General features: G+C 40.9%; 2 protein-coding genes across 4 annotated transcripts in view; both read left to right on the top strand.

The window, feature by feature from the left end:
• LOC117525915 (N-acyl-aromatic-L-amino acid amidohydrolase (carboxylate-forming) B-like) overlaps positions 1 to 3,172 on the top strand; it is a 47,925-nt gene extending 44,753 nt beyond the window's left edge. Inside the window, exons 4-7 of the mRNA XM_034187865.1 lie at positions 707 to 800; positions 883 to 990; positions 1,076 to 1,188; positions 2,527 to 3,172. Of these exons, the coding sequence (XP_034043756.1) occupies positions 707 to 800; positions 883 to 990; positions 1,076 to 1,188; positions 2,527 to 2,721 (510 nt within the window). The 3' untranslated portion in view covers positions 2,722 to 3,172. The remainder of the gene's footprint in view (positions 1 to 706; positions 801 to 882; positions 991 to 1,075; positions 1,189 to 2,526) is intronic.
• LOC117525916 (N-acyl-aromatic-L-amino acid amidohydrolase (carboxylate-forming) B-like) overlaps positions 1 to 22,852 on the top strand; it is a 47,500-nt gene that overhangs the window by 4,449 nt on the left and 20,199 nt on the right. Inside the window, exons 1-3 of one of the 3 annotated variants that reach the window (XM_034187868.1) lie at positions 14,905 to 14,999; positions 21,134 to 21,354; positions 21,465 to 21,657. In XM_034187868.1, the coding sequence (XP_034043759.1) occupies positions 21,134 to 21,354; positions 21,465 to 21,657 (414 nt within the window). In that variant the 5' untranslated portion in view covers positions 14,905 to 14,999. Of the gene's footprint in view, positions 1 to 14,904; positions 15,000 to 21,131; positions 21,355 to 21,464; positions 21,658 to 22,852 lie in introns of those variants that run through there. The other 2 variants (XM_034187869.1, XM_034187867.1) reach the window with 2 other exon arrangements.

The following is a 22,852-nucleotide window of genomic DNA, read 5'->3' as shown; positions in this document are numbered from 1 at the left end:
ATCGAAAGAAAATAAACATTTACCAAACAATGAAATTTTATTTTCAGTCATACTGTTCTTTAGCAGATAGAACATTTTAAAAATTATCAGGGAAATAGTATGGCATATATGCACATAATTTAAGCCCAGAAAGTTTAAATGACTAAATATGTGGTGATGTCGGACTATATGTAGGTCATTTAACCTAATGTTTTCTAGTGGTTTTCTTTTAAAATATCAAAATTAGAAATTTTACACTCTTCTATGACCTTTCTAAACATGCACTGGTTGTTTTACATATTTTGGGTCTCTTGGAAAATCTATAGGTGCTGCAGTATAGAAAATACAATACTCGGGACGAAGAAGGGCATTGTCATTTTTGGGCTGTTTGTCCCGGATAGAAATTTTGGGACACATCCCATGTTGTTCATTGGAGTCATACTACTCTAGAACAGTTTATTTTTCCTCTCCTTAATGATGTGCATACATGTCTAAGATAGGTCCTAGACTAGGCATGAACAGGACTGGACGCAAAGCCCAATTGTCATATTTTAATGGCCTTCAACACAAATGCTCCTGGACCTGGCTGTATGTGGTTACCTATCCTGCTGAAAAACAGGCAAATATACCGGACTAAAATTGAGCTGTTTGAGTGTCTGTTGTTACTGCCCATAGTGAAGCGGTGCTGTAAACTGTGCTGTTAACAGTTGATATATTTGTTTGTCAGAATAAGATCACCTCTGTGCCCGTACGAGCCATCCAGTTGAAAACACCACTCTATGATAGTTTCTCCTTACAGTCGGTGGGGAAACATGGTTTCGGTAAGAGTGCACGTGACACTAACGTGCCTCTTTTATTTGATGTGATTAAAAATGGAAGATAAATTGCATCTCTTCTGTGCAGCGATAGAGGTCGGACCTCAACCCCACGGAGTCCTCAGAGCTGATATCTTCAATGTAATGAAAGAAGCAGTGGATCTGATGTCGGAGTGGATTCAGAAATTCAATTCTGGTTATTTAACAACTCACATTCAAATCATCTCTAAGTGAACACTTTTCAATACACTGGAATTCCTCACACTGTCTTTTGTTTGCAGGTTGTACATTTGAAGGGGGTGAAGTCGAAGTATACACCGAGGTGAAGAGTGTTGATTACCCAAGAAACCCTGCAACCCAGGAAATTACTGCTGCTATACACCCTCAGCTACAGGTACAGTTACACATTTCAACTGCAAGCAACCAACATCACTAAGAGTTTAAAAGCCCTAATGTACCAGATTTGTATTGATGATTCACTGGTATAAGACATTCACATTTTGAGCTTCAGCTATAGGTCCAGTTTTTCCTGCAACAGGAAGCTGAACTTAACCAGCCCCTCCAGTTTGTGAACTAATAGGGTAGATGTAGATGTTGAAATTGCATTTCAACTAAGCTTTAATTATTTCAGTTGTCATTTTGAGCAGCCATGCCAAGCAGTAGTGGTCAGAAATACAAGGCCCATAGTTAACACAGCCTGTGTCACTGAGTCCAGCCTTGAACTTGTGCAAAGTCTTAGTAAGGTGTAATACACAGTGGCCAATTTGATCTTGATCCATGAAGACCGTGCTGACGTCTTGCACAAATTCAAGGTTGGACTCAGTGAACCAGGCTGTTACACATTGGCCTTGTTTTTCTTACTACAACAGTTTGACATTGTTGCTTGATCTGCCAAGCTGAACTAGAACTAAAATATAACCTTCACTGAACGTGTGAGGTTTAACTGTTGTGACCTACTGTTCCAAATCTCACCTAGATGTACCTTTCTCAAGATATCGAGTACAAAACATGTCCAAGGCTCCACACTGATGGCCATAATTAGAATCAAGCCAGTTCCAAAGTCAAACTTAATATCCATGGTCTTAGTGAGGCAATCTTGTGAACCATGTTTCACCTTGACGAACAGTCTTTTTAAGATCATACAATGTTTCTGAGACTCTGCCTTCTGGTGGCCAGAATTACAATGAAAACACATCCAACACAGAATTTCTCCAAGGTTGTCTTCATGAGGTGATCTTGTGTAGTCTTTTTCAAGGTATCACATACAAAATGTAAACTGGCCCGCTACCACTCAAAATGCACCTAACATCAAACTTGTTTTAGGTGTTAAGTGAGGTAACAAAAGGTGGGTTTCCATTACCCTTCAAATTAAGGATTTTTGAGGGTTTTTTTTAAAAAACAAACAAAGATTATTCTTTCATTTGTATCAAAATGAAGACTTTATGCACTGTGCTGAATGGGGACTCGTTACATTATCAATTGTTTCAAATCAAACTTTTGAAATGTTACAGTTGATTTTCTTGCTCTGGTGTGGAAACAAAAAATAAGTTGATGAACTGGGACGTCAGGGTTGTGATTCATAAACAACAGTTAAGTAACAATGGAAAAAAAAAAGTTGCACAGTTTATGAAAAAGGCTACAGTCAGAGCAGTTTAACTTTTTCTAAAGTTCTTTGAGCTTCATTTCTTGACTAAAAATTCCCTCATAATAAAATGTATCACTCTTTCTTCAGGATAACGACTTCAGCCTCCTGCAACCAGGCGACCCCATTTTCTTATCATTTCTGGGGGAGACGGTGAAGTATGAGGGGGAAACGCTCCACCCGTACTTTGTGAACGAAGCGGCCTACTACGAAAAGAAGATCGCCTTCTACTTAGCTCGAAAGACTGCTTTGACCATGCCGTCTATAAGCATGAAGACAGACTGAGCACAGAGACAGAATGACATGAAAATAGACTACGGAGATTTTAAATCATTAAAGAGCAGCAGTTAGAAGAGTACATTCCGTGTTTTAACCATTTAAATATCATTGATTCATAAATGAAATGGTGCAAAAATCAAATGTTCAGGTTTCTGACTTGATGAACCTTCGTGATGTAACCCAACACATCTATAATAATACAAACAACACCAGCTCTATTCGACTGACAAATGTCGTTTTTTGTTGAGGCACTAATATGTTGTAACTATGTGAATGCAGGAAATGCTAATGTATCTAAAAATGAAGAGTAAAAGAGGACTGGTGCAAACCCTGTGTGCTGTAATGGTGTTTTTTGACTGTGTATGACTTCATCATATGATGTCATTATGAAGCCATTCAAACCAATCAATTACAAATATTTTCTCATCAATAAATGCTTCAGATCATCCAGCTAGGCTTCTTGGTTCTTGAGATACCATGGGCACTCAGGGGAATTCTCCCAAGCACTTTTGTCATAGCCCCGCAGGTCTCCTGCAGCAGGAGGAAAAAAAAACCTCTATAGAAATCTTTGATCTTTGTCTATAAATTAAAACCATAACTTATGTTGTTGTTGTTTCAGTTTAGATGAGTTCTTGATGAACATTATAAGGAACCTTGGGCATTTATTTTTTAGACAAATAAATACAAAAGTATGGAAAGTACTGTGTACATTTTTAACCCTGGTAGATTCATTCATTCATATCTTGGAGTCATTTTTGATCAGGATATGTCATTCAAAGCACATATTAAACAAATATGTAGGACTGCTTTTTTGCATTTACACAATATCTCTAAAATTAGAAAGGTCTTGTCTCAGAGTGATGCTGAAAAACTAATTTATGCATTTATTTCCTCTAGGCTGGACTATTGTAATTCATTATTATCAGGTTGTCCTAAAAGTTCCCTGAAAAGCCTTCAGTTAATTCAAAATGCTGCAGCTAGAGTACTGACAGGGACTAGAAGGAGAGAGCATATCTCACCCATATTGGCCTCTCTTCATTGGCTTCCTGTTAATTCTAGAATAGAATTTAAAATTCTTCTTCTTACTTATAAGGTTTTGAATAATCAGGTCCCATCTTATCTTAGGGACCTCATAGTACCATATCACCCCAATAGAGCGCTTCGCTCTCAGACTGCAGGCTTACTTGTAGTTCCTAGGGTTTGTAAGAGTAGAATGGGAGGCAGAGCCTTCAGCTTTCAGGCTCCTCTCCTGTGGAACCAGCTCCCAATTCAGATCAGGGAGACAGACACCCTCTCTACTTTTAAGATTAGGCTTAAAACTTTCCTTTTTGCTAAAGCTTATAGTTAGGGCTGGATCAGGTGACCCTGAACCATCCCTTAGTTATGCTGCTATAGACTTAGACTGCTGGGGGGTTCCCATGATGCACTGAGTGTTTCTTTCTCTTTTTGCTCTGTATGCACCACTCTGCATTTAATCATTAGTGATTGATCTCTGCTCACCTCCACAGCATGTCTTTTTCCTGGTTCTCTCCTTCAGCCCCAACCAGTCCCAGCAGAAGACTGCCCCTCCCTGAGCCTGGTTCTGCTGGAGGTTTCTTCCTGTTAAAGGGAGTTTTTCCTTCCCACTGTCGCCAAGTGCTTGCTCACAGGGGGTCGTTTTGACCGTTGGGGTTTTTACATAATTATTGTATGGCCTTGCCTTACAATATAAGGCACCTTGGGGCAACTGTTTGTTGTGATTTGGCGCTATATAAATAAAATTGATTGAATTGATTGAATATCTGCATTTCAACCAGGAAAAAAGATACACCATACATAAATATAAATATTTATTATGAACAACACAGGAGATGATGTAACAATGACAGGGGTGTGTGTGTGTTAATTAGGATTTCTCAATGTGACATAAACCTCAGAAGAAATACTTTTTTAATTTAGTCATTTCAACACTTAATTACATCCTCATTGACCATGTGATTGCTTTTAATGTGTTATCAGGACAGAGTAAGTACTAAAATAATAATTTGATTATTCAAGTGATTGTGAATGCTTTGAGATACACTACACAGTAGGGGCGGAGCTTCTTCTACCTGTGCAAGTGTCTTTTTGACTGAACTTTGACTTCATGGACATGTTTGTTGATTCATTCATTTAATGCTTAAAATATAAAAGGAAACAGCTTTTTTAAATAATAAAAGAGTTGCTGTTTAAACAGCCTTTGTTTTTTTTAGAAGAGTTGCAGCAAGTGTGAGTTTGCAGAGATGACAGGTGAGCTGGACCCTCAGGACATTTAATCACATAAAGCTCTCCTCTGCAGCTTCATCCTGAAAGTGGTGGACTTTTTGAATACACTTTCCTCACATTTTGAAGCACAGAGATGTTCTCTTCTTCCATCTGGACTTCAGGTTTTGGTATATTTAGACTGACAAACAAGGTCCTTTATAAGTCAATAATGCAAAGGTTTTGTTGGAAGCCTAAGCATCCCCGAACTCCCGGCTTTTTAAGGTGATTTTTCCATCCCATTATGCTGAGAAGAAAAATCCTGCTCAGAACCCCAATTCTAATGAAGTTGGGACGTTCTGTAAAATGTAAATAACAGAATACAATGATCTGCAAATCCTCTTCAACCTATATTCAGTTGAATACACCACAGAGACAAGATCTTTAATGTTCAAACTGACCGGGCCGGGGTCTCCAATTTCGTATTTTGTGTTTCATAATGTGCCACACATTTTCAATGGACAACAGCTCTGGACTGCACACAAAAGTGTGCTGCACACAGCACACTTTTCCACTTCTCTCCACTCCCCTTCTCTTCCACTCCCCTACTCCTGCTAAATAAGGGAGAGACACTCCTCCACTATTTAGCAGGAGTAGGGGAAAAACTACAGAGGATCTTCAGACAGCACAAAATCCCAGTTTACTTTAAACCAGTCAACACCTTGAGACAGAAATTATTTCACCTAAAGACAGGATCCCTAGTTACAAACAGAGCAATGTAGTGTATTATATCAGATGTCAGGAAAACTGTAATGAACACTACATAGGTGAGACGAAGCAACCTTTACACAAGAGGCTATACCAGCACCGCAGAGAGGTCACCAGTGGACCTCAGTCTGCAGTTCATCTCCACCTGAAAGACACTAACCACACGTTTGAGGACAAGGAAGTTAAAATCTTAGCCAGAGAGAAGAAATGGTTTGAGAGAGGGGTCAAGGAAGCATTCTTGTAAAACAGTTGAAACCCAGCCTTAACCGTGGAGCGGGTCTCAGACACGCTTTGTCCCCTGTTTACAATGTGGTACTCAGGTAAAAGCAGTTTCAGTCTTTGTTCATGGTAATGAGTCATTCACGTCATCAGGAGAGAGTCGTCAAGGGAGCCATCAGGGGAGGCTTCCATCCTGTCATTAGGAGAGTGCTAACTAGGGCACAATAGGTGCTAATTAGAGCTATTGTTTAGTCACTAGCCTATAGCAGTCAGCCTGTCGGTAGGTGGAGTCTGGTTAGGTTAAAAAACTCCAGCTTTTGTTGGCTTCTGGTTTATTCTTCTTTACAAGAGTCAAGACAGAAGTCAGACTACCAGAGCAAGAATTTTAGCTGAGAAAGCTTCTGTGATTTGAAGCGAAATGTCCTCACGTCAAGCAACCCAGTCCAGTCAAAGATTCAAGCTTCTCTACTATGGAAACCACCTGGACAACTGAGAGCCTACACAGAAATAGTGCTATGTGACTAAAAAGATTAATCCAGGTTTTGAGAATATTTCTTATTGTTACATGGGAAACAACGTACCAGTAGATTCAGTAGATTCCCACAAATCCAACAAGACCAAGCATTCATGATATGCACACTCTTAAGGCTATGAAATTGGGCTATTAGTAAAAAAAATAGTAGAAAAGAGGGTGTTCACAATAATAGTAGCATCTGCCGTTGACGCTACAAACTCAAAACTGTTATGTTCAAACTGCTTTTTTAGCAATCCTGTGAATCACTAAACTAGTATTTAGTTGTATAACCACAGTTTTTCATGATTTATTCACATCTGCGAGGCATTAATTTTGTTGGTTTGGAACCAAGATTTTGCTCATTTACTTGTGTGCTTGGGGTCATTGTCTTGTTGAAACACCCATTTCAAGGGCATGTCCTCTTCAGCATAAGGCAACATGACCTTTTCAAGTATTTTGACATATCCAAACTGATCCATGATACCTGGTATGTGATATATAGGCCCAACACCATAGTAGGAGAAACATGCCCATATCATGATGCTTGCACCACCATGCTTCACTGTCTTCACTGTGAACTGTGGCTTGAATTCAGAGTTTAGGGGTCGTCTCACAAACTGTCTACATCCCTTGGACCCAAAAGAACAATTTTACTCTCATCAGTCCACAAAATATTCCCCCATTTCTCTTTAGGCCAGTTGATGTGTTCTTTGGCAAATTGTAACCTCTTCTGCACGTCTTTTATTTAACAGAGGGACTTTGCGGGGGATTCTTACAAATACATTAGCTTCACACAGGTCTTCTAACTGTCACAGTACTTACAGGTAACTCCAGACTGTCTTTGATCATCCTGGAGCTGATCAGTGGGTGAGCCTTTGCCATTCTGGTTATTCTTCTATCCATTTTGATGGTTGTTTTCCGTTTTCTTCCACGCGTCTCTGTTTTTTTTTTTTTGTCCATTTTAAAGCATTGGAGATCATGGTAGATGAACAGCCTGTAATTTTTTGCACCTGCGTATAAGTTTTCCCCTCTCCAATCAACTTTTTAATCAAACTATGCTGTTCTTCTGAAGAATGTCTTGAACGTCCCATTTTCCTCAGGCTTTCAAAGAGAAAAGCATGTTCAACAGGAGCTGGCTTCATCCTTAAATAGGGGACACCTGATTCACACCTGTTTGTTCCACAAAATTGACGAACTCACTGACTGAATGCCACACTACTATTATTGTGAACACCCCCTTTTCTACTTTTTTTTTACTAATAGTCCAATTTCATAGCCTTAAGAGTATGGATATCATGAATGCTTGGTCTTGTTGGATTTGTGAGAATCTACTGAATCTACTGGTACCTTGTTTCCCATGTAACAATAAGAAATATACTCAAAACCTGGATTAATCTTTTTAGTCACATAGCACTATTATTATTCTGAACACTACTGTATTTTGCAGGTATATATATATATATATATATATATATATATATGTGTGTGTGTGTATGTATTTATGAAATTGTGATTATGTGTGCATGCATGTATATATGTGCTTGTACAGTTCTTTTATAGTATCAGAGGTGGGTATTTATAAGCTTTGCTTCTGCCCTCACCCTTTCGGTCACACGGGTTCGTGGTCGAGATGTTTTGTTATGAGTTTTTGTTATTGCTGATTTGTGTGCCGAATAAATTCATTTATTCATATAAACGACATTAAAACAGTGAACTGACATCTCGCTCCGTAAACTTTCACATTCTCCTTGTATCTACACACGTTGACGAGATAAAATCTTGGCTTGTTATCTTCAGACTGCTAACGCTGGGCATTTTTGAGTGTTCAGTTTCTCACCAAAGGGCACCTTGGCGAAAACGCAATCAAAGGTCATGTCCACCAACCTTTGTTAATAATTTGCTTTACCAACTGAAGTAAAGAGCTACAAGTTTAAAGTTTACTGGTAGAGATCAGGTAGAGGTTCCAGACCATGACCTCTTGTTCCAAATAATCAAACATGGCAGAGCTTATGTGTAACAACAACTACTAAGCACTTTGTGTGTAAAGAATAACCCATTTTACAAAATTAGAAATGCAGTCTTTGCATTTGCAGCCATGCACGAATCGATCCTACAGCAAGTATGAAGGACCAAACCTATGATGTTCAGGTTGTAGTTGTGGTGTTGAGACGTTTTGTGTGACATTAGTCCGAGATGTTGTCTTTGTGAATGTATGAGTATAAACACTTGCAGCTGGAGGCCAGTGTTGGTAAGGAAATAATGTATGTAACAACAAACTGATGGCTTACTGTATTTTCCAGTGTTGGGCAGTATGTCTTATGGCCAATTTGCCACTTTACTAACTTCATATCTCCTTATACAAATAATAATAATAATAATAATAATAACTTCATATCTCCTCTGGAACGTCATAATGCATACTGTTCTTTTGCTTGGGGTCCCTTCACACATACAGTGGTCCCTCGCTATAACCCGGTTCACCTTTTGCGGCCTCGCAGTTTCACAGATTTCTTTAGTGCAATTTTGCATGCTTCTTTTTTTTCTAAATAGCGCATTGTATTCTGCATCCTTATCAGGTGGGCCGGTCCCTGCACCGGCCGGAATCACCGCGATTGCTCTCACTGCCTCCGATGCGCTTACAGAGTCTGCGGGCTCGGTATGTGCTGTAGTGGGCCACTCACACCGCCCTCCTCTCTGCTGTGCGGAGCTGTGTCCAACTCTGGCAACAGGTCCAGAGACTACGCTCGCTGTTTTGATGCGGAGCGCTCCAGCAGCCCGCAAGGATAGACTTCTTGCGGAAAAATCCGCAGGGCCCGCTGCATGGTCTCGGTAACCGCAGCCACAGAGCTCCGTGGCCATGACTTGGATTCTTTGCAGGTCCCGCATTTGTACCCCCGGAGGCAGTGAGTGAAGGGAGAGCACGCGCATTGTGTTCTGCGTGTGTCTGTTTATAATTTTCTCGCGCAGAAGAAAAAAAGAGAGTGTTTACACAGGAGAGAAAAGTGAGAAAATGTTAATGCCTGTTTGAGAAAAGTGTATAAAGTGTGTAGTGAGGGGTTTTACAGCCTTAAAACATCTATAATAATTTTAAAAAAATAACGCTGACTACTTCGTGGATTTCGCCTATTGCGGGTTATTTTTAGAATGTAACTCCCGCGATAAACGAGGGACCTGTACGAATGTGGCCGAATTGTGCATGAAGCAGGAATCATATGCAATATGTTTAAAATCAGAGTTGCCTCCAACACCTCGTACATCTGTTGCTACAACTATTTGCGCACACCAGTGGCTGAAAAACAGAGTGTGCGCTGTGAGAGCCTATTTGAACCCTCTCACTGCAGGTGTCAGCCAAATTCCAGGTGACACACACGAACATCTAACACCGCTTGCTTGGCACTTATAAAATGTATGGCCATTCGTGCCATTAGCATGAAAACAGTCAGCAGACGATCACTTTTGAGCTAGCGGTGAAATTTGTCTAAGTGCCCCCACAACTGTGGAGTTGCCGAGTACACATGTGGTGTGCCAGAGTCGGCTCCCCCCACAACACGTGTGCGTGTGTTTCGCGTGCTCCCCCCGCAGGCGAGGAACCTCTCATTTGATCACAGAGTGACACCTTGGTCTGGGCGCTGACCGGACAAGGGGCGTGGCTGGCTGCCACGTATTAATTTTGTGAACTCGTCATGAACATTGCTCAACCTATTCAAAAACACTGTGTCAATGCGTCTCATTGCTGCAGCGCATCTGAACGGTTATGACGAGATGTTACATCTATAACAATCATAATTTTACAGATACATGACCAAACTAATAAGAAGGAATGGAAATGCAACCGTTCTACCAATCCATTATAAATAATTACCTTTCAGACGATTCCAAATGCATTCTCCACCACACAACGCACACGAGAGCAGCTGAAGCTGCAGATAATTTCTCTGTGATTCTGGGAGTGATGAGAGAGGGTTTCATCAGCCAAGGTCTGGGAGGAAGTACGTCACCGGCTACAAAATGATTATTTTATAAAACGTGGCGTCAAACGGGACAAAGCGCAGCGTCCAGCAGGACAAAGTGGGTTGCATTGGCACGACGAACTGCATAAGTATTTACAGTCTTTGTCATGAAACTCAAAATTGAGCTCAGGTGCATCTTATTTCCGCTGATCATCCTTGAGATGTTTCTACAGCTTAACTGGAGTCCACCTGGGGTAAATTCCAACCCGGTTTCATGAGTTTATTTCGTGCTCCCATCACGTTTCATGACGGGGTTTTTTTTTATCTTACTATTACTAACCCTCCCCCTAACCATAACCATAACCTAACCCTACCCCTTCCCCTAACTCTAACCATACCCCCCCCCCCCCAACCCTCCCGCATCACTTTTAATTTCGTGCACCCGTCACGGAATGTATAAGAATAAATTTGTGCTCCCGCAACGAAACAAATGTACTTTTTGTGACAATATCACGAACCAAAACATGAACGTATGTTTCGTGATGTTGAATCATGACATGCCGTGAGATATGGTAGCCCTAATTGTAAACTGATGTAAACTGTGCATGTCTGTGTGCCTGTGTGCAAAGAAAATTTTGATATGTTCAAAATTTCCGGCATGCATTAAATTTGTGCCACTTGCATGAACTAGTCATGGACATTGCACAATCTATTCAAAAACACTGCACATCACTGCATGTCACTGCACACAGGGCATCTGGACAATTATGAAGAGTTATTGCATCTGTAATAAACATAACTTTACAGATACATTATTGAACTCATAAGAAAATGCAGCTGTTTTATCAATCCAATACAATCTGCATAGGACAGGGTAATAGACCGTGATACTTCTGGACAGGCAGCATAAATGTCTGCTAGCTCAAGGAAGGTTATCAAAATGTCCAGCTTGGATTGTAGGGTCAGGTCGAGTGCAGACAGAACCCACTGCTTGCTTTGTTGATTAGGACTGTCCTGGTACTCAAAAAGTCCTGAATTTATACAGAAACGTGGCCATGTCCTGGAGCACCAGCTCCTCACTCCCTGATGATACGTCATCATATAAGTTGATCCAGTCTGACTCACTGTCAGTAAATGGATGTTCGGATGGTAGGTGTGCCTCAGGGTGCCTCACCCAGTTGGAGGGTCTTTCCTTGGTGAATATGTTGTCCAGGTCTTCAAGTTCAGGGAAGACTTCATATAGCCAGGCGTTGGCTTCCACAAGTTCCCAGGCCTGGTCCAGATAATCGAACCTTTCCTTCGGAGAGTAGCAGTTGCAAAAACAGGCAAAGAAAAAGGTGAGGTCGGAGGAAATCTCCTTAATTGTGACAATGTTCTGGTTCATGTTGGAAGAGTTCAGGGCTAGAGTTCGCTGCATCCAGGTTCTGGCCAGTTCGTTCTGTCATGATGCGAAGTGACATGGTTCAGAAAGTGGGTGGACACAAATGGAGATTTTCAGACAAGGTGTCGGAGTAAAAAGGGTCTTTATCTTTGAAGCAGGCAGAGTTTTGGTACAGAGGTAGACAAGCAGTGATGCAGAGGTACAGGCAGGTGCAAGGAAAATGGTATGATCAAAAACAAGGGTTCAGTAATATGGAAAGACAATGTAACAAGTGCAGAGGCAAAAGTGAAATCTGAAAAAACAAAGCAAGGTCAGTAAACGGCAAGGCAAAAAATAGGACTAAAGAAAAAGCTGGAACGAGAATACAGAGGTCACAACGAAATGCCAAAAACTGACAAAACACATGAGACTTAAATACATGACCATAATCAAGGACAAATGTGACACAGGTGCAGGAAGCATTCCAGAAAGGGGCGTGGACAGAAGAGACAAAGATGAGAAACAACTGGTGAGAGACAAGAGAGTGCAGTGATGAATGGGTGAGACAAAGACACAACCAAAATGGGGCACAGACAAACGAACAAGAACAAAGATGAGGAAAGACAAGAGAGTGCAGTGACAAATGGGGCGTGAGTGAGACAAACCTAAAACCCACAATGCCCAAAATAATATACCTAAACACAGATAGCAAAACCAAAGGCCAAATAAAACATCCATATGAAAACAACAACGGAAACACTGAAAAGTGAGCAACAAGATAACGAAGGCTGAACAGAAACTATAACGACACTCAGCACATGGCTAAAGTATGAAAAACAGAAAATAAAAAATGATGAACAGAAAATAAAATCAGTGACTAAAGTAACACAAACCAATGATCAAAAAACAGGCAAAAAAGGGACAAAGAAAGGAAGACAGACGCAGACAGGGGATGAAGCACAACACGGCACGGGCAGGGGCAAACCATGACACTGTAACATAACAAAATGTGGAAAGAGAGAAGTACTGTGAATACTTTCTGGATGCACTTAACCTGAACAAAAATGCTCTATGTCCGAACAAAGGATAACCATAAATACACATGAATGATTTACTGGTTTATCTTCTGACTGCTGACTGTGAATTTAATGTAGCCATATTTACCTACACATAAAATCTTGCTGAACAAGTTGGGGATGAGAGCAGCAACAAGAGTACCTAGTCATCTGAAGGATATCAGTAAAATATCTAAAAGCCTAATGGTGGTGGGCACAGTTCCACTAATCCTCTAACATTTTCGTTAGCAGATTAGCTTTTCACCTAACTTTGAAAACCGTCAGCAGATGAATTAGCTTCTGCTAAATTTAGTTCTGCTAACTTTCAGTCCGCTAACATATTTTTTTGCTCGTACACATTAATTTTGCAGAGTAAAATTTACTCTGCTGGGATAACAAATCATTTGGTCCCAGTCCAAATAAATGGTAAACAGGAAATGGACTGCATTTATATAGCGCTTTTCAATCTGCATCAGATGCTCAAAGTGCTTCACAATTATGCCTCATATTCACCCATTCACACAAACACATTCACACACCGATGTCTGGGTGCTGCCATGCAAGGCTGTCACTACACAATACCATCAGATGACAAGGTAAAAACAAGGTAAAACCTCTTAAAATATTCTAAAGTCAGTTTTAAGCAGAAGTGAGGCCATTTTAAGCAGAAATGAGGCAAAAGTCTGTGATGCTTTGAAATGACCGACGTGCGGTGAACGCATCAGCTAGCAGCTCGTGTAGCCGCAGCGCTCTGATCGCTTCCTCCGTCTTTTATGATGAAATAATGTTGAATTTATGTGGAAATGATTGTTGTACAAAAGCTTCCAGATGATGACTGGAGTGCAGTTTTAAGCAGAAACAAGGTGATAATCTGCGAACCGCGGCTAATGACGCATGCGCAGTGAAGGCAGGGCGGACCGATTTTTAGGGGGGACCGTTCGGTCCGCGACACTGATTCACAGAGAAGTTACACTATGGACAAAAATGGTACGTAAACAGCTCAAAACTCAGTATTTTTATTTATTTATTTTTTGTGCTTTTGTTTTGTGTTTGTGAACGCAATATGGGTGAGCCTGTTAATGGTTTATAAATATATAATCTAGAGATAAACTGTGACTTATAATACTGCAATTTACTGCTTTTGATAAAGATGATGAAAGTGTTTGGGGTTTTATTTGTTATGTATCTATTTTTCGTGCATTCGTATTGTGTTTGTAATTGTGGTGTTTATGCTCAAAATTGGCTTAGCAGTAGCTGAAAGCGCACTGACTCCATACTGAAAGAGAGCGGTTATGTCCGCTAAAGTTTTTAGTGGTTTATCAGTTTAGCGTTATAAAAGTTTTCCATTCGTGATTTAATGGTTATTGAAGCTAACTTTTCGATTAGCTGTGCCCACCAGTGGCGCTGTGAATACTTTCTGGGTGCACTTTGGCCTTACCTGAACAAAATTGCTCTATGTCTGAACAATGGATAAACATAAATACACATGAATGATTTACTGGTTTATGTTCTGACTGCTGACTGTGAAATTAATGTAGCCATATTTCCCTATGCATAAAATCTTACTGAACTAGTTTGAGTAGAATGCAAGTATTGCTGTGCATCCACCTTGTAACGCTTCTGTACTATGAATATAAGGTGGAAAATTAAATGTGTATGCACAAGTTGGGGAACAGAGCAACAACAAGAGTATCTGAAGGATATCAGTAAAAAATATCTAAAAGCCTAATAGAAAAATATTCTGTCTATAGAGAGTTAATATTTTTGTTTTCTTTGTTTTATCTCAACATTTTAAAACGGCATCTCTGATTGTGTGTGGATCAGGAGGTCTGGGTGGCTTTGCTTGAGCTGCTGCCCCCGTGACCCGACTCCGGATAAAGCGGAAGAAAATGGATGGATGGATGGATGGAAGGATGGATGGATGGATGGACTTTGCACTTTCCTGCACAGCCTCAGAGAAGTTAATAACTTCATGGTTGTAGTTGTTGTTGACACGGTTCAAAGTTGCCGCCCGGCCAGTTGAGCAAGCATAGCTGCTGGTTTTGGCTAGAAGGAAAATAAGTGTGTTGCGTCACAAAAACTGCTTGAAACCTGATCTGAGACATCAGGGAGGCAGTTTGTTGTGTTTCTGTCCTCACACAAGCTCCGATTTCAAACAGTGTCGACAAGTAGAGAGTTTTAGAGCCGAGTTATAAAAGGTAAGACTCGCACTCCAAGTATGATTTTGGTTCTTCAGCTGGTGTTACTTTCCTGGTTTAATCATCTTCCCCTGTGGTTTGGTATGTTTGTGTCCGCCAAAGATGTAATAAAATCATTGGCGTTTATATATTTCTATCTGTCTGTCCGTTAGCAGGATTATGTCAAAACTACTGCTACTCCTACTATTACTAAATCAAATCAAATCAAATTAATTTTATTTATATAGCGCCAAATCACAACAAACAGTTGCCCCAAGGCACTTTATATTGTAAGGCAAAACCATACAATAATTATGGAAAAACCCCAACGGTCAAAACGACCCCCTGTGAGCAAGCACTTGGCGACAGTGGGAAGGAAAAACTCCCTTTTAACAGGAAGAAACCTCCAGCAGAACCAGGCTCAGGGAGGGGCAGTCTTCTGCTGGGACTGGTTGGGGCTGAGGGGAGAGAATCAGGAAAAAGACATGCTTTGGAAGACAGCAGAGATCAATCACCAATGATTGAAAGCAGAGTGGTGCATACAGAGCAAAAAGAGGTTAATAAAAAGAAACACTGGGTGCATCATGGGAAACCCCCCAGCAGTCTAAGTCTATAGCAGCATAACTAAGGGATGGTTCAGGGTCACCTGATCCAGCCCTAACTATAAGCTTTTTCAAAAAGGAAAGTTTTAAGCCTAATCTTAAAAGTAGAGAGGGTGTCTGTCTCCCTGATCTGAATTGGGAGCTGGTTCCACAGGAGAGGAGCCTGAAAGCTGAAGGCTCTGCCTCCCATTCTACTCTAACAAACCCTAGGAACTACAAGTAAGCCTGCAGTATGAGAGCAAAGCACTCTATTGGGGTGATATGGTACTATGAGGTCCCTAAGATAAGATGGGACCTGATTATTCAAAACCTTATAAGTAAGAAGAAGAATTTTAAATTCTATTCTAGAATTAACAGGGAGCCAATGAAGAGAGGCCAATATGGGTGAAATATGCTCTCTCCTTCTAGTCCCCGTTAGCACTCTAGCTGCAGCATTTTGAATTAACTGAAGGCTTTTCAGGGAACTTTTAGGACAACCTGATAATAATGAATTACAATAGTCCAGCCTAGAAGAAATAAATGCATGAATTAGCTTTTCAGCATCACTCTGAGACAAGACCTTTCTAATTTTAGAGATATTGCGCAAATGCAAAAAAGCAGTCCTACATATTTGCTTAATATGCGCATTGAAGGACACTTCAATGCACTACTACTAGGGGAGGTGAAGGTCTCGTGGTTAAGGTGTTGAGGTTGAGACCAGAAGATCCTCGGTTCAAATCCCAGCCTGACCAGAAAATCACTAAGGGCCTTTGGCCAAGGTCTTTAATCCCCTAGTTGCTCCCGGTGTGTAGTGAACACCTTGTATGGCAGCACCCTCACATCGGGTGAACGTGAGGCATTCCAGTCCATTTACCATTTACTGCACAGACTTTGATTTTTTTTTTTTTTTTATTTCATTCATTTAAAAGAAAAACAGAAAAGCAAAAAACAAAAGCACCACAATACCAGAATGAAAAGGAGCAGAAAGAAGAACAAGTCTTATGATTTCTGCCCCTTTTAACAATACAATCTTTCAATATACAGCATCATAGTCAACATTATTTAACAGATTGCATTTCTTTAACTTGTCACATACCACTGACCCATTTCATAATTATGACCATTAATTAATAGATTACATCACTGATAGGTTATATTTAAACTTAAGACACTCCAAACATTATTAAGTTTACTTTTTTTTTTTTACTTTCTTGCAGCCCACTGACTTACTTCATAGTTTCATACTTACTTAATACATCTAATTTAATATGTTTTTTTAAATAATTTAAGCGACCTTAATTCTTTAATTTCTTTATTAAGATTGTTCCATAATTTGACACCATTTACTGCAATACTCCTTTCCTTTACTTTGGTTCTAAATCTTGGTTTTTTAAAGACTTCTATTCCTTTCAATTTATAACTACTTACTCTTTTTTCAAACATATTTTGAATGTTTGTTGGTAAAGTATTTTTATTAACTTGGTACATCGTTTGTAATATTTTCAAATCGACTAAATCATGAAATTTAAGTACCCTATACTTAATAAACAATGGATTAGATGGATCTCTAAAACCACTGTTACTAATCACTTTTAAAGCTCTTTTCTGCAAAATAAATAAAGGTTGTATATAGGTTGTATATGTTGATCCCCAGATTTCTACACAGTAAGTTAAATATGGGACAATCAATGAATTGTACAATGTTAATAACCATAACTATTTAATGAATATTTACTTTATGCAAAACAGCAATGGCTTTCGCTATTTTTCCTTTTATGTAATTTATGTGTGACTTCCATGATTAAATATTCACCACAGATACATATGAGGCCATGGAAGAACCCATTAAATTTTGGAGGTAATCTGGATCTGGATCCAGATTCTGGATCAAGTTTCACTTTATATAGGCTTTGAAGGGTTACTGTTAGCAGGATTATGTCAGAACTACTGCATTTGTAACGGAGGCCAGCAGGTGCCGCTGTGCAGATGTAGTTAGCAAACCTCACTCCCAACAGCTCAAAAGGATTCTCTGGTCACAAGGCCAGAGACCTGGGTTTTGGCCTTCTGGTTAGAGAGTCCAACTCCCATGCCGAGGATCGTGAGTTCACCTCCCAACGGGAGCGAATGGACAAAGTCATAACAACACAACGCAGAGTACAGCCACTACAGTGGTGCAGTGAACCCGGATGGGAGTGAGTTTGGGGGGGTGAGTGTAACTGAGGCCAGCAAGTGTTGCTGTGCCTGTCCCGCTACAATGGTGCCATGACCCAGATGGGAGTGAGTTTAGGGGGGTGAGTGTAACTGAGGCCAGCAGGTGTCGCTGTGCCTATCCCGCTACAATGGTGCCGTGACCCAGATGGGAGTGAGTTTAGGGGGGTGAGTGTAACTGAGGCCAGCAGGTGTCGCTGTGCCTGTCCCGCTACAATGGTGCCGTGACCCAGATGGGAGTGAGTTTAGGGGGGTGAGTGTAACGGAGGCCAGCAGGTGTCACTGTTCAGATGTAGTTACAACGCAGAATGCAGCCACTACACATGGATTTTGGCGAAATTTTCAACACAGATACATATTAGGCTAAAGAAGACTCCATTAAATTTTGGAGGTGATCTGGATCCGGATCCAGATTCTGGATCAAGATTTCACTTTCTATACACTCTAAAGGATTACATCAAAACTACTTCACGGATTCTCACCAAATTTGCACTACAGATACATATTAGAGCATGGAAGACTCCAGTGCATTTCTGAGGTGATTTGGATCTGAATTCAGATTCTGGATCAAGAGGCTTTGAAGGATTACTTCAAAACTACTTCACAGATTCTCAACAAATTTGCACCACATATAAATATTAGGCCATGCATGGAAGACCATTAAATTTTGAGGTTGATCTGGATCCAGATCTGGATTCTGGATCAAGATTTCCTTTTACATAGGCTTTGAAGGATTACTTCAAAACTACTGCACAGCTTCTCACCACATTTGCACCACAGATGGATATTAGGGCAGGGAAGACTCCACTGAATTTTGGAGGTGATCCAGATCCTGATTGGACGTCAGAAATCTCTGATTGCTCTTGGTGATTGATTGATTGATTGATTGATTGATTCGTAGATTCGTTGGTCTTTTCGTCTCTGTTTGTCTTTATTGTTAGTCCTTCAGTTATCCTTAGTCCTTCACTTAGTATTTGTTTTTCCACTTAGAGATTATCATATGTTCCAGTCACCTTTGCTTGTAGTCTGACAACTGGCCGGATACTGGCCTTCATTTTGGAGTGAGATTTCCCACTCCTAAAGGACCAATAGGAGAGCAGCTCTGGAATTCTTTCTCCTAAACGACCAATAGGAGAGCAGCGCTTGCGTCACATCAACGTGAGGCTGACGCATGGGCTGACATCAGCATCTCGGCTGCCACCCAATCACATGCTAGGAGAGAGAGGCCAGTATCTGGCCCGATTCAGAGCCGATTGTCAGGTTACTTTGTTTGTAGAAGTATGTTCTCTCCTGCCCCCTTGTGTTTTGTTTTATTATCACTTGTTCCAGTCATCTTTGTCTGTTCTCTGCTGCCCTCTAGTGTTTTGATTCTGTTATCACATGTGAGCGTCACACCTGTGTTGATTTTTTTGTCTACTTTAACCACACCCATGTCTTCTTCTGTTTGCTGGTCCATTGTATGCTGTATGTCTTTGGTAACTTCTCATGTGTTTGTCCTCATTTGAAAGTACCTGTTTTTGGTTTTTGGAATCATTATATGTGTTATGTGGGCCGCTGAAGAGGAGGTACTGCTGGCCCACCACCACCAGTCGGCGCCCTGCTTGGAGTGCGGGCTTCAAGCATGAGAGGGCGCCAGAGCTATTGGAAGAGACAGCTGTCACCTGTCAACCTCACCAGCTGTCTCTCATTAACCTCCTTACAAGAAGCGGATCACAACTCCACCTCCTCGCCGAGAAATCATCTACCACAAAGGTAATTTCTCTGCTGACTTATCGATTGTCTAAACTTTGTTCTGTGTGCAGCCGCATTCCTGTGGTGATCCAGAAGAGGGACCAACAGGAGCTGCACGAGAGAAACGTATCTGGAGGTGGAGGTTTTCCCTCCCAGAGACTTTGAGTGTAAAGGTTGCTGGGTGTGAGGACTCACACTCACCTCCTTCTGTGTCTTCTTTGCCAGCAGTACCAGGGCCGACAACGGAGGACAGAGACCACCTGGGGATTCAGGACTTGGCGGCTCCGGTGTTCTTCAGGCCGTTGGTGGTGGAAGCGGTGTGGGCCCCGGCTCCTCGTTCATCAGAGGTCTCCTATCTTCGAGCCTGCCCACTGTCCTCTTGTATACAATTGGCACCTGTAATTTCTGTTTGTATTCCGTTGTGTACTTTCGCAACATTAAATTGTTACTCCTTTTTCTTATCCATTGTCCGTTCACTTGCGCCCCCTGTTGTGGGTCCGTGTTACGACACCTTCCCAACAATATGTCTGAGTTTCCTTTTTATCCTCACCTCCCAGAATCCCCTCAACCTTAGTGGGTTGATTGCATTTTTGTTCTTCCTGGACTACCCTCACATAATCTTTTGCTGAATCCAGTCACCACATTTGACTCTGTTTAAACTCACCCTATTGTGAATAAACTGTTGTACCTTTTGAATCCACACTTGTGTTTGGGTTGACCTGCTTTGGGGAATCTATTATTCTTTGTCTAGCACCAAATCATGACATGCAGTATGGAATGAGGCCAGAAAGTCTTTCCTGATGAAGACTGGTGTTCCTGAGAGATGTTTTTTTTTTTGGCTCCTGCACTGTTAAATGCGTGCACGGTTTGGGGTGTCGGGTTGGGTTGTGGAAATCAGCGGTTTAGGTGGTTTTGTTGGTGAGGGCAGGTTCACTGACCTTCACTTCTTGGACAATGTTGCAATGTTTGTTGAATCAAAGGACACCCTGATTGCAGGACTTGAGAAGCTGATAGAGAATTTGGAATATCTGTCTTTCCACACTCACAGAGCCATGTTAAGGACGTCTACCAGAATGAAAACAAAATCCGAATACAAACATGGCCTTAGTCAGTCAGGGCAATGATTAAATGGCCCTGACGTTTACGTTGGAGTAACATGAAGTGTTCTATCAACACTGAGGGGGATGACTCTGGGCTGGTACACTCTGCCCTGACAACATGAGGAAAACATAAATTTTTCCTCTACAGTGATGGTCCTGGATCAAGGCTAAGATCCACGCTTTTAATGACTTCTTGGAGTCTTCCATCAGAAGTGTCTGTATGTGGCAAAATTATTTCATAACTGTTTCATACAGAAACAAGAATGGATCCATCTGTCTGAGCAAGCATGATGGACAAAACCTGTGATGTTCAGGTTTAGTCCTGTTGTTGAGATTTATGTCAGGTAATCTATCAGGCTATCATGTTGTGTAATGTTAGGGTGAGATGGTGTCTTTGTGAACATATGAGTATGAACGTTTGCAGCTGGAGACCCATGTTGGCATGGACGCTAGTAAGGAAATAATGTATGTAACAATTTTCTGGTCGATAGTTCATATCATTTGTGTAACGATGCTTTAATTTTCGTACCACCAGATGGCATATGTTTCTTTCCCATCTTTGTCCCGTATTGCCATTTGTGGTGGCACCCATGGTAATGAGCTGTCAGGAGTCTACTTGGTGAGAGAAATGCAGAAAGCAGATGAGGTTGGATCCATTTCTGTGACGACCATGATATCAAACCCACGAGCTGTTGACGTTTGCAGACGATACACTGAAAAGGATCTCAACCGATGTTTCACAAAAGCCTTGCTGAGGTAAGATTTAACATGAACGTAACACCAAAATGCGAACCAGGCAGCCTTGAGGTTTATTTAACTTTTCCACATTCCACAGTCTTGTAAAGTCTGATGTCTTTGGTCTCCAGTTCACCTGTAACAGATTCAACACCTCATGAGCTGATACGAGCACAGGAGCTGAACACTCAGCTTGGGCCTAAAGGAAGCCAAGAGGCCTTTGACGTCCTCTGTGACCTCCACAACACCACCGCCAACATGGGCCTGTGCTTCATCTTTTACTCCTGCAATTGGTTAACAGTGCACATTTATAAATACGTAAAGGTGACAGACTCAGAGATTCATATAAAGACACAATTTGATTTCATTGTGTGCAAAAATATGGCACAGGTTCTAAAGCTACAAATGCACTCAGATATGACATCAACCAAGGTCTAAGACTTTTACCTAAATTTCTCTCTACTTCAGACTTAGGGTTACTCCTTTGAACTAATTTCAAACATTCCTTTTCCCACTTCCCTAATTTTGATCCTAACATTAGGTTCTGATTGCTGAAATTTGATGTTCTTTGCTTATCTTTGGTCATCACTGCTTAACTTTGGACAGGACTTTGAATTCTGATGGATGAACTTTGATCCTGAATTTTGAACTTTGATCCTGATTGTTCATCTTTGATTCTGAGCAAAGATTTTATTGTTGAACTTTGATCCAGATTGATTGAACTTTGGTCATGAGCTGAGACCTTGACTGTTGAACTTTGATCTTGACTACTCGTCTTTCATCCTTACCTAAGATCCTTATGGCAGAATATGATTCTGAATGATCTTTGACTGTGATTACTGAACTTTAACCCTGACCTTAGATCCTGAATGTTAATCATGATTACTCATCCTTGATCTTGATCTAATATCCTAATTGTTTAACTTTAATCTTGAATGTTAGACTTGAATCTGTGATTCGAAAAGATAATTATTGGCCTAATTATGGCCTAAGATAATTATTGCTGAAAATTGGTCTTTATGGCTGAACTCTGATTCACATTCACACCTTTGATCCTGATTGCTCATCTTTGATCTTGAACAGAGGTCTTTGCTGAACTTTGATCCTGCCCTCATATTTAGATTACTTTGTTCTTTGCACCTTCACCAAAATATTACATTTTTGCTGCAGTCTGGCCATCTGTCTTCAATGTTGTAATCAGGAACAAAAGTGCCAGGATCAAGTGGCAGATCCTGGCCATTGAACTAATCAGCAATCTTGGTTGCAGGATCAAAGGAAAAGGGTCAGATTTCAAAGGTCAAATGAAATAATGAATTAAAATAATCAGAAATTATGAACATTTGTCTCCACACTTCCTTGGTTTTCAGAGGTCATTTGTAAGGTTTTTTTTTTGGGGGGGGGGGGGGGGGGGGGGGGGGGGGGGGGGGTGGGGGGGGGGGGGGGAAGACTCTCTTTTCTGTTCCTGTCCACCACAAAGCTGTGACTAGTTATATATAAAAACGTTGCACTATGTACAGTT

This window comes from Thalassophryne amazonica, chromosome 15, assembly GCF_902500255.1.
Source record: "Thalassophryne amazonica chromosome 15, fThaAma1.1, whole genome shotgun sequence".
Taxonomy (NCBI): domain Eukaryota; kingdom Metazoa; phylum Chordata; class Actinopteri; order Batrachoidiformes; family Batrachoididae; genus Thalassophryne; species Thalassophryne amazonica.
Note: the sequence above shows the minus strand (reverse complement) of the source record. Positions and strands in the feature narration are given on the sequence as shown.